General features: G+C 47.6%; 1 protein-coding gene across 1 annotated transcript in view; it reads left to right on the forward strand.

Annotated features, from left to right (window-relative positions):
• Positions 1-9,374, forward strand: part of NOL6 (nucleolar protein 6) — a 67,362-nt gene extending 57,988 nt beyond the window's left edge. Inside the window, exons 25-26 of the mRNA XM_033164225.1 lie at positions 5,757-5,858; positions 8,982-9,374. Coding sequence (XP_033020116.1) covers positions 5,757-5,858; positions 8,982-9,131 — 252 coding nt within the window. The 3' untranslated portion in view covers positions 9,132-9,374. The remainder of the gene's footprint in view (positions 1-5,756; positions 5,859-8,981) is intronic.
• Positions 9,375-12,407: the final 3,033 nt, after the last annotated feature.

Consider the following 12,407-nt stretch of genomic DNA (forward strand, 5'->3'; position numbering starts at 1 on the left):
AGACGAAACCCACAAGCAGGATCTGAGCATTAGACCCTCTTCCCCTCTTGTGGTTTCCAGCAACTGGTATTCTAAAGCATTGCTGGCCCTGACCATGGAAGCAGGGCATAGCCATTGTGGCTAGCAGCCATCAGTAGCCCACTCCTCCACGAATGTGATTCACCCTCTTTTCAAGCCTTCTGAGCTGGTGGCCATGCCCGCCTCCTGTGGCAGTGAGTCCCACAGTTTAACAGTTCAAAGTTTCTCTATGCTCTGCCCTGAATTTTCAAACATGCAGCTTCGTTGGATGTCCACGAATTCTGGCGTGTCACACGGCAGGGAGGAGAACTTTACCCACTTCTTCCTGTGCCGCGCAGAACTTTCTACAAGTCTCTATCTGCAGCAGAAACCGAGGCAGAAACTTATAAATGTCAGCAGCAGAGGTGCTAGTTCTCTCGGCCGGTACGTCGATTGCTTAATGCAGGCCGCAAAGTTGCCTCAGAGATGTTGCCGCTGCAAACTCCAGGGAAATAAGATAAAAAAGGAGGGATTCGCGCCATGCAGGCAAGAAGCAGCTGCTTTTGGAGAACCCGGTGACACCCGGGCCGTTCTCAGACTGAGCCAATTCTTCGACAATCGCCTTGCGACAGAGCGAGAGAACACGTTCTGTCCTGATCTGTGCCTCCGTTGACTCCTGGCAAAAGGGAAGTTTCCCAGGCAGCGCGTAACCCTTGTTGTTATTATTTTTAAAAAGCATCTGGATTTTGTTGCTTCAGCAGCTTCTGAGTCACGCTGTGGTTTTTAACAAGAAGGTTCAGAATCTTGGCAGGGCGCGGAGCAGTATTCCTCCTGACGTTATTAGCACACACAGCTTCATTAAGCACGTGTCCGTCATGAGAAAAGGCGGGGGGGGGGTGCGATTAGCACCCCGTATATTCCTCTGCACCCAGACATAAACCATAATTAATGCAGTGAAGCAGAGGTTTTCCACCTGTGTTGCCTCGACACCCTCCTCCTCTTTCTCCCTATTCACATCAGCCATCCTTGCTGCATATCTGCAAATCTCTCTCTTGGTCTCTCTCTCTCTCCCTGAGTCTGGCCTGCTCCTCCTCCTCCTCCTGCTCCCACTTATGTGGACCCTCGTACCCACGGGAACGCCTCTCCTGGTATGCCCCGTGGAGGACCCAAAAATAGCAACACCCTAGAGGTCCCAAGCCCTAAGGAAGTCACATTAGCCTCAACCACAGCCAGGGCCTTTTCAACACTGGCTCCGTCCGGCCTGGTGGAACGCTCTGTGTCATGTGACCAGGGCCCTGCAGGATCTGACTGGCCTTTGGCTTGGAATCAACTTGATCCCCTCCCCCTCTTTCCTTTTTCCTTTCTGTGATGGAACTCCTATTTGGGGTCTTCCCTGGCTTTTTTCTGGCCCACGTAGGACCAGTCTGGATAGTTGGCCTTTGGTGAAGATTTGACGCTTTCTTCCCCAAACAGTTTTTTTGATTTGAGTTTCTACTGAAATGAGGCTGCAATTTAATGTTGTATTTTAATCTTGTTTTTAAGTTGTATTTTAATCAACTGTTTCCCCCCCCCCCAAAGAATTTATTGGATTTTAATACAAAAATACACAAAACACGAATACATACACTACAAAAACCACATAAAATACACACAAACAAAACGCTTATTTACTCATCCTTATCCTCTTTATAATCCTAAACTTGGGACTTCCTCACATTCTCTCTTTTGCGTTCATTTCTAATCTTCTTTAGTAACTTTGTAACATTGTAAAATCTACTTTCTTATATCTAATCTTAATCTTACGATTATAATCCACATATCTTAAATCCTAAATCTTATTCTTATCGAATAAAACATCAAATTCCACATCTCCGCTTCTTTTATCCTCTCTTCACTTAACTTTGTTGTGCTGTAGCCTATATTTCTTCTGATTCCAATTTCAAATATATAAAAAAATCAACACATATTAACAAGTACCTAAGTATTTCTTCCATCTCATAGTCCGTTTTCCCTCTGGTGTCGGAGTACCGTGATCAGCCTTTATAAAATCCCCATTAAATCATACTTTACCCCACCCCACTCCTGTCCATCATCACCCTTCCCTTTGCCTTTCCCATCCCCCACCGGTCCCCCCCCCAACTGTTTTTTTACCTGGTGTTAGCTGCCCTGAGCCTGGTATTGGCTGGGGAGGGCGGGGTATAAATAAAATTCATTATTATTATTATTATTATTATTATTATTATTATTTAAACAAAATAGAAAATTCTTTCCAGTAGCACCTTAAGAGACCAACTGAGTTTGTTCTTGGTATGAGCTTTCATATGCATGCACACTTCTTCAGATACACTGAAACAGAATTCACCAGATTATTATTATTATTATTATTATTATTATTATTATTATTATTATTATTATCATCATCATCATCAACTTTCCCCTTTTCTTGTGAGGAATCCTATTCAGAATAAGGGAATTTGCCTTTAAAAAAGGAAAAAGTTGACAGCTATGTTATTATTGTTACTACATTCAGTAATTAAACCCCACAGGGGAGCCACAGAAAATATGTGGTTGGTCAAAGGCACCGTGGGCTCAAAAGGGTTGGAAAGCCACAGCAATGTGCCGTGGTTTCAGTTGCACCTGGTCAGCTGTTTCACTTGCGCAAACGTAAACCTGGCCTCCCTCGCCTTCTGCAGGGGCAGCCCGAGATCCGCCTCCTCTTTACGGTTAATCTGCAGAACTCATTCCCACAGGAGGCATGGGCCCTGCTTTTGGGTTTCCCATTGCATAGGCTGAGTTATTATCAGGTCATGTGAGGTGAGTGGCTGAGCCAACGACCATGCGGACTTAATATATTAATTAGTTATTAATACATATTAATATATTAAGAACTTGCTGGCTGCAAATAAAAATATTTGTATACCGGTGTTGCGTTACACACAGACACACAAAATTTACAGCAATAAAAACATAAACCCATACAATAAAAACCATTGCAAAATTAAATAACAGGCATCAGTTAATCACCGTGAAAGAGTGTACTCTTAAATGCCCTCATAGGCCTGGCAGAACAGAAACCGTTTCAGCCGGCATTTTTAGAGCTGGCACAGAAGGAACCCTGCTGAATCTCTAGTGGCAGGGAGTTCCATGGGACCGGGACAATGGTGCTAAAGGCTCGGTTTCTTGTCCTTGTGCAGCAATAAAACTGCTAGCACCATTCGCAAAGCTAAGCAGGGTCTGGTATGGTTTCAAATTGGATGGGGGACCGTGTGTTGAGATTCCTGCTTTGCAGGGGATTGGACTAGATGACCCTTGGAGGGGGTGCCCCTTCCAACTGCAATTCTATGAGTGAACGTTACCCATTCATTTATATGGAAGGAGCGTTATGGCAGCTTTCCCCAACCTGGTGCCATCCAAATCTTCTGGGTTGCAATTCCCACAAGCCCCAGCCTGCACAACCGATGGGAGCTGAGCTGTAGTCCAAAACATCCGGGGTGGGTTGGGGGAAATCTCAGTCATAGTCTCTGAGCCCCTTGGGTGTGTTATATGCAGCAATCTAATCTAGAAATCTGTTTCCCGCCTGCGTTGCGAAACAGGCAAGCAATTTGCAGAGTCAGTTTACCGGCTATTTTCCAGGTGTCGTTGTGACGCAAGAGGGGGTCTCCGCAAGGCCTTGGAATATCAGGGACTGTGCTGAGCTGCTTTGAAAAGAAGCTACTGGTCTCTCTCTCCCCCCCCCCTTAAAACAAATAGAGAAAATTCAATATGAGCTCAGCTTTATTTTGTCCATGCATTGATGCATTAGCTGAATGTCTAGGGTAGGTCTTAACCAGAGCCGTCTCATCCATTGGGGCTGGTGGCGCGGCGCACCAGGGCGCAATGGCCTGGAGGGCGCCTCCGTCCTCCAGCCCCGCTGGCAGCGCCTGCCGGCAGTGCCCTCTGACTCCCGGCAAGGGAGCTGGCCGGCCACGCCACGCCCTCTGGCTGCCCAGCAGAGCACAGGAGCACAGCTCTGCGCGCCCTTCCAGCGCTTCCGGGACAGGAGGCGAGGGCGGCCGGCTCGCGCTCCCGCGCGCATCCGGATGGCGCGGCTGGGCAGCTTGTGCCCCATCGGGTGGGCGGCCGGCTGCGCGCAGAGCGCGAGCCGGCCGCCCACCCGATGGGGCACAAGCTGCCCAGCCGCGCCGCCTGGCTGCGCCGCGCCATCCGGATGCGCGCGGGAGCGCGAGCCGGCCGCCCTCGCCTCCCGTCCCGGAAGCGCTGGAAGGGCGCGCAGAGCCCCGCGCCGCTCCAGCGCCATGCCCCTCATCCCCCGCTCGCCCACCCCCCTCCCAAGGGGCGGCAAGCGCGGGAGGGAGGCGGCGGAGAGGCGGCATGGCGGGGGCGCCGGAGGGAGGCGGCGGAGAGGCGGCATGGCGGGGGCGCCGGAGGGATAGCCGCGCCAGGGCGGCAGATCCCCTTAAGACGGCTCTGGTCTTAACGCAGATAAAGATTGGCCTGTGTGTGACCTGGATGGGCGTTGGGCAGATAATGTTGAGGATTTGCTCCGTTCTAAACAATTTTAGAGTCATTCGTTTATTTGCAACGGCTGACGAGCCCAGCTTAAATCTTATGTGAATGCATTTCCCCTTACAGGAATGTATTGGCAAGCTTCACCCAATCTCCATCTGTCAGTCTGGCCCTCCTCTCAGTTTTCTCCCTAGCCAAAATGCAACGAAGAAGCCAATTGTTTATGAGCTTCAGGCTGCTGCACGGCCTCAGTCTCCCCCTGGGGCAGGAACGCATTCCTCCGCTGTGTCTCACGACAACCATCGCCTTTGAGCGCCTTATTTTTTGAGTTTCTGTGCAATCTGGATATCACAGACCAGGTGTTAACTTGCAAATGCCAGAGATAATCAACATACCAAAGATCTGGAATAAATCACATAAACACCTTTTTATTTCTTCTTGGTTAAACCCAACCTGGTAATACCACGGGAACAAATAGCATTACATAACCTAAGATGCTGCGAGGTGGAGTGCCTTTGAGGACATCGCGCCTGCATTGAGAATCCCTGGGAACAATTGGAACCGGTGACGCTTAGTTCAAGTTTTAAAGTCGTGGCTCTCAGAGTCCTCTTTCTACACCTTATTGTAGTTTTTGGTTGTTCCGTTTGTGACATAATAATAATAATAAATTTTTATTTATACCCCGCCCTTCCCAGCCAAAAACCGGGCTCAGGGCGGCTAACACTAATTAAAATCACAGCAAAAACATAAACACAATCAATTTAAAATAACAGATTAAAATACAAATTTAAAAATTCAATATTAAAACTGCAGTCTCATTTTCAAATAACCCACCAATAAAAGAATGAAGCATAAATATCAAACAGAAACCAACCCAAAGGCAAGGTGGAACAGCTCTGTCTTGCAGGCCCTGCGGAAAGATGCCAAATCCCGCAGGGCCCTGGTCTCTTGTGATAGACTGTTCCACCAAGTTGGGGCCAATACTGAGAAGGCCCTGGCCCTAGTTGAGGCTAACCTAGCATCTTTGTTGCTCGGGACCTCCAAAAGATTATTATTTGAGGACCTTAAGGTCCTACACGGGACATGCCAGGAGAGGCGGTCCCTTAATAATAAATAAACATTAGTGATGCGTTCTAAAATTGCAATTTTTGCAGAAGTGTTCGTTTGGCACCTCTGTATCAATGCAGGTTTAGATCGATGTTCCAAAACCATCAGCTTAACCCTGGTCTCTTCCAAACCTCTCTCCGTTGCAGGAGGCCTTCGGTGACCTGGCGATGTTTTTCTACGACAAGCATGGGGGAGAAGTGATGGGAGTCCTCTGGAAGCCTTCGGCCTTCGAACCACAGCCTTTCAAGGTGAGTCGGTCTGAACCCTGGGATTTGGACTGTGTGTATTTTTGTAACCTGGGTTCTGGGTCGCAATTGTGCAGGGCCCTCTGTGTGCAAGGCGCTGGGCAGCAAATAGAGGTGGCAAGAGAGTTTCAGAAATTTTTAATCTGTGACGTTTTAATGTATCCTAATATCTGTTGGAAGCCGTCCAGAGTGGCTGGCTGTGGAAACCCAGCCAGATGGGCGGGGTACAAATATTATTATTATTATTATTATTATTATTATTATTATTATTATTTACAACAACAACAACAACAATTTATTCGACCGTCAGTCAGAACACAATCATTCATACAAATTTTAAAACCTGAGACAACTCAGAGGGGTTTACACTAAAACATACACTAAAAGTAGATTATACATAAAGACCCATATCGATACTATTGATTTTAACCTTTTGAGGGCCAAAAAAAGAAATTTGGCCACCTCAAAGGTTGTGGTACCAGTAAAATTATTCACCAAAAACGAAACCTGACATTCTCCATCTACCAGGCTAAGGTGGCCTAAGAGTGGAGCTATCAGTTTTTGTCTAAGGTCTACATAAAATGGGCAGGTCAGGAGAATGTGTTCGGTTGACTCAACCATTCCCAAGGCACAGGGACAGACTCTCAGAGCATATGGGACTCCCTTGTATCTTCCCAACAAGACCGCTGTTTCCAGGACGTTTAACCTTGCTGCTGTGAGGAGTCTCCGGTATTCCACATATTGGATTTCCGCCAGGTAAGGGGCTGGTGAATTCCAGAAGATCTGCTCCCCCAAAAACACCCCTGGTTTCACACAAGCAATGTCCTCTTGTCTTGCCATGTCCCTCAGTCTTTGAGAGATCACAGCTTTGGCATGAGTGAATGTCATAGACTCCAGAAAGTGCTGTGAAAGTCCGCAAGTCTGCACTTCGTTTAAAATCTCTTTTTCCCACGAGGATTGGAAATCATCCCTCAGTATCAGGGGTGCCATGCCTACCAGGTTAAAACAAAGTTTAACCCATAGTCAAAGCTTGGTCTTTAGGGCCACATATTATTATTATTATTAATTATTATTCTGCTTGCCAGAATGCTTAGAGCTGATGTTAAGTGACACAGGGAGGGATGGCTCAGGGAGAGGCTTGCAGAGAGGTGGAGAATCCTGGCCGATGAGCGAGGGGCTGCTGTTTCAGCGAGCGACATGGAGAAAGGTGCAGAGACCTCTTGGGTTGGAGGGGAGAAAGGATGTAAGAGGAGCAAGCTGGAAGATACAGAGGGCAGGTGCAAAAGAAGATTTTAACAGAGAGAAATGCAAAGTACTACATTTGGGCAAAACAAATGAAAGGCACAAATACAGGATGGGTGACACCTGGCTTGAGAGCAGTACATGTGAAAAGGATCTAGGACAACAGTGTGATGCAGCAGCTAAAAAAGCCAATGCAATTCTGGGCTGCATCAATAGGAGTATAGCGTCTAGATCAAGGGAAGTAATAGTACCACTGTATTCCGCTCTGGTCAGACCTCACCTGGAATACTGTGTCCAGTTCTGGGCACCACAGTTCAAGAAGGATACTGACAAGCTGGAACGTGTCTGGAGGAGGGCAACCAAAATGGTCAAAGGCCTGGAAACGATGCCTTATGAGGAACGGCTTAGGGAGCTGGGTATGTTTAGCCTGGAGAAGAGAAGGTTAAGGGGTGATATGATAGCCATGTTCAAATACATAAAAGGATGTCATATAGAGGAGGGAGAAAGGTTGTTTTCTGCTGCTCCAGAGAAGCGGACACGGGGCAATGGATTCAAACTACAAGAAAGAAGATCCCACCTAAACATTAGGAAGAACTTCCTGACAGTAAGAGCTGTTCGACAGTGGAGTTTGTTGCCAAGGAGTGTGGTGGAGTCTCCTTCTTTGGAGGTCTTTAAGCGGAGGCTTGACAGCCATCTGTCAGGAATGCTTTGACGGTGTTTCCTGCTTGGCAGGGGGTTGGACTGGATGGCCCTTGGGGTCTCTTCCAACTCTATGATTCTATGATTGTTTGAGGAACGAGAAAGGCCAGAGCTGATTGGCAGTGAGCCCAGATAAGAAGCCACTTTGGAAGTGCAAGATGTATGGTAGCTGGAGGGAAAGGTGGCTTGAGCAGAAGAGGGTGGGGAACTCCTGGCTTTCAGCCAAAGGATAAATAAATCTACATGGCTGCTGCTTTGAAACTGCAACTGCTCATGTGGATAAAAGAGTCAGAGGGTGTTGGAATTTGCGTGGCTTGGCATGCCCAACTGGTTGCAGAACAGAGCCTCTGGCATGAAATCTGATGGAGTCTGTCGAAAAGTCAAGCATCCTTAACCCCAACACCACCATCCTTTTTTACTAGCAAAATAAGTTCCTAGCCCTCATGGTGGCAGGTGCACCACACGGGCTGCCCCTGTGCTGTTGTGTATGCATTTTGTGCATCAGTTGGGGTGCTGTTGGCAGATAGATTCTGCTCAAAGGCTCAGACCGGCTTTCAGTTTCAGAGGCTAGCGAGGCTCAATTCAAGCATCATGTCAAACCACGGTTAAAGGAGAAACTCCAGTACGTTTTAGCAAACCATATCGCTTAGCAAAGGTTGCTTCCTTACTCTTCCAGAGTAACTGGAAAGTTTTAGGACAGTTTTCCCACTAAAGCAACAGATTATTTATTGCAAAGCATGGAATCTATACCAGTAAGATAGAAACAGTATCAGACCGTCTTAAATTGGCCAGATAAGTAAAAAAGGTATTTTTAACTTACCTTTACAACCTGGCATTGTAAAGGTAAAGGTCAGCTCTATGCAAGTTGGTTTGGGGAAGAAATTCCAAATACTGTGTGTCACCACTGAAAAGGTGGTGGTTTGGAAAGCATGGTTTGTGCTAACCAAGGTTTGTTGTGATACCTAAATGGGAAAACCACACTCTCTGCACCCCTGGAGGCTCTTGTAGCACAGAAGTAGAAATGCTGAGCAGATGGAAGATGAAACCAGACAGGCGAGCTGCAAACCATGGTTTGTTCAGAACCTCAGTTCAGATTTTGGGTTCTAAACCTGGTTTCGGTACAGTGTTTGGGTTGAGCCAAGGTCTGAACTCACTTGCTTATTATATCTCTTCTTTCCGTCACAGGCGCTGAGCATGAAAGGAAGAATGATATCCGCCCTCACCCCTGAGCCTCTGACAGTTCCCAACGTGGAGGCCATTTTGGAAGACTTCAAGATTTTGGGAGAAGGATTGGTCAAGTCAGTCGAGGCTCGTACAGAGAAATGGTCCATTTAGAATCTTTGGGAACTTTGTGCTGCATGTATAAAGCGTTGCCCAGGGTGTGTTCTCACCCATAACTTTTTCCAGTTAGAACTGTCTTATAAGAAAGGTATTTTTATTACATACAAGCTTCTCTCGATCCTGTTTCCTCCTATAAGACTCATCCAGTTTTGAGAAACCTGACCTCCCTAATAAAGGACTCTGTTATTGTAGAAACTCTATTAAATCCTCTTCCTGCCACCTTTCGAGGCCAAGGAAATAACTGGAACATTTCCCTTTATTCGTCTAGTGCAGGGGTGGCCAACTTCTAAGAGACTGCGATCTACTCACACAGTTAAAAACTGGCAGTGATCTATCCCCTTTTGGGGGGTTCAGATCACAGTTCTTGAGTTTCTTTAGGGAGGAGGAAAGCGACAGTGAGCTTTTTCTAGGAAGGAAAGCCCTGTTTTTGGTGGTTCAGGTCATTTTAGGGGTGCAGGGCAAAGATGTTGAGTTTTTTAGGGGAGACAAAGTTATTTAGCTTCTTTGGGGGAGCCAGTGATCTACCAGTGATCTACCACAGATGTCCAGTGATCTACTGGTAGATCACGATCTACCTGTTGGACATGCCTGGTCTAGTGGAATTCTAATTAAAACATCACTCCCTCTTAAAACCGTCAAGGTGTGAAATGCTGTTTTCTCCAAAGCTTATTTTACTCTTGAGTTAGCACATACAGAACTTGCTATGGGAGTGTCTTGTCCCCCAGGCATTAAATCGATTCAGGGTCCTTATACCTTAGAATCAAAGAATTGGAAGGGTCTCCAAGGGTCATCTAGGCCAGCCCCCTGCAGTGCAGGCTTCACAGCTGAGGAATCTCTGAAAAACAAGCTTTCATCCTCTTCCATGTCGCAGCCCTTTAGCCTGCAGAAATCATGCAAATGCACTTGTACTTATTTTTGCAAAGTTCGTTTCGCCTTCTTCATTCAGATTTCCCTAGCTGTGGTGGGGGTCAGCCACCTCCGCATGCCCTCCCGAGCTCCCTCCTGTTATCTGTCCACCTTGAAAGCCATATTCACAGCCCTAAGGATTAGAAACCTCTCTCCCACTTTTAAAATAGACACCGAGGCTTTCAAGATGCGGAATTTGGTGCTGGTGTTAATTCATTTTAAAAAAAACAAACAAACCCCAAGCTCTGTTTAGGAGCTGCAGCACACTCATATTGCAGACTTGTGGTTGATATTTTTGCAACACGCTGCTGTTGCAACATCAGTTAATGCTCTGCGGTTCCACCACTGCGTTCGTAGAAAATGAGTAGAAATGAGGAACGCTCAAGGGAGTTGGCTATGCTTAGCCTGGAACAGAGAAGATGAGAGAGGTGACATGAGAGCCGTCCCCAAATATCTTAAGGGCTGTCACACAGAAGATGGGGCAAGCTTGTTTCCTCCTGCTCCGGAGGCTAGGACCCGAACCGATGGATTAAAGTTGCAAGAAAGGAGATTCCGGTTAAGCGTCAGGAAGAACTTTCAGAGCTGTTCAATGGTGGAACAGACCAACTCAGAAGGTGGTCGACTCTCCTTCCATGGAGGTTTAGAAGTTGGATGGCCATTTATCACGGATTCTTTAGTTATGGTTCCTGCATTTTAGGGGGTTTGACTAGGGGACCCTTGGGAATCCGTTTCGACTCTTGTCCCTGTGGGTCTTAACTGCTGTCTTCTCTTCCTGCCCCCCCCTACTTGCCACGCAAAGCCTCCCATTTGCCACAGTCTAGTTGCCCTCCCCTCAGTTATTTTGGCAAGGCGGGGGTGGGGAAGCTTTCTTAAGCCCGAGGGCCACATGCCCCTTGTGTGCAGGGCCAGAGACACAAGTGGGCGGAGGAACAAATGCAAATCTTGCCTGGTTTCTACACTCGCACCCTCCCGCCTCTGCCCTTCCATCCAAGGTTTCCCAGACTTGGGTCTCAGGCTGTTTTTGGACTACAACTCCCATCACCCCTAGCTTGCAGGACCTGTGGTCAGGGATGATGGGATTTGTAGTTCAAAAACAGCTGGAGACCCAAGCTTGGGAAACCCTGATCTAGGCAAACAAGAGGCAGGAGTGGCGTTCAAGGACACATTTCACCCAGGAAGAAAACAGCTGGCGATGGGTGTAGGGCCTGGAAGGAGTTAAGAGGGCCAGGCAGAGGGGCTTGGAGGGGTGCATTCAGCCCCGGCGTCTGAGGTTCCTCCGTCCTGCATTCACACACACAACCTGCCCTGGATATTTTTCTGCTGCGTTGATGCATCGACATAACTCCTGCTGCTTGAGGACACGAGTCGCCCAATCCTGTATCGTGAAGTCTCGCATGGCCAGGATCGTGCCCTTTAAGCCCCTCCTTCCCAGTAAAACAAGACGCCGCCTGCTTTAAATATGCCCTGAGCGCAAACAGAAACTTGTTAAACCCTTCCAAATATAACTTTTACTAACGCTTATAAACTTTTAAATGCCTATAGTTCACCGGGAGCAGGAAAAGGCTTCCGCGTGGGAGGTGACGCTTCTTTGGGATGTCTCCCGGGCTTTCGTTTTGCAGCATCTGGGAACCCCAGGCTGAAAAATGGGCACTGGAAGATCCAAACTAGCCTGGAAAAGTCTCCCTTGAGCCGCACACCCAACTGTGCTGGCTGAAGCCGATGGGAGTTGTAATCCAAAACACTGGAGGGCCCCAGGTTGACAAAAGCGAGCCTGGTTCAGATCTCACCTCTGCCAAGACCTCAGCCGGTGGCCTTGGGTACCTCTGCCTCAAACCGCCTGCAGTGGGAACATAGTAAGAAGGGTGACCGCTCTCTTTCACGAGGTTGTGGAAAGCGGGGGGTAAAAAAAGGAATGTCACCCCTCACTGGCATTTTCTCTAAACTAAAAACTCCCCAATGCTGAAGCCTTTTCTCGGAGGGAAGTTGCTCCTTCCCATCGATCAGTTTGGTTGCCCTTCTCTCTCTCTCTCTCTCTCTCTCTCTCTCTCTCTCTCTCTCTCTCTCTCTCTCTTTTAATACATTACTTTTAATACATTTTAATACATTGCTGCTCCAGAGAAGCTGACACGGGGCAATGGATTCAAACTACAAGAAAGAAGATTCCACCTAAACATTAGGAAGAACTTCCTGACAGTAAGAGCTGTTCGACAGTGGAATTTGCTGCCAAGGAGTGTGGTGGAGTCTCCTTCTTTGGAGGTCTTTAAGCAGAGGCTTGACAGCCATTTGTCAGAAATGCTTTGGTGGTGTTTCCTGCTTGGCAGGGGGTTGGACTGGATGGCCCTTGTGGTCTCTTCCAACTCTAGG

The sequence above is a fragment of the Lacerta agilis genome, chromosome 11, assembly GCF_009819535.1.
Source record: "Lacerta agilis isolate rLacAgi1 chromosome 11, rLacAgi1.pri, whole genome shotgun sequence".
In the NCBI taxonomy this organism is placed as follows: Eukaryota; Metazoa; Chordata; class Lepidosauria; order Squamata; family Lacertidae; genus Lacerta; species Lacerta agilis.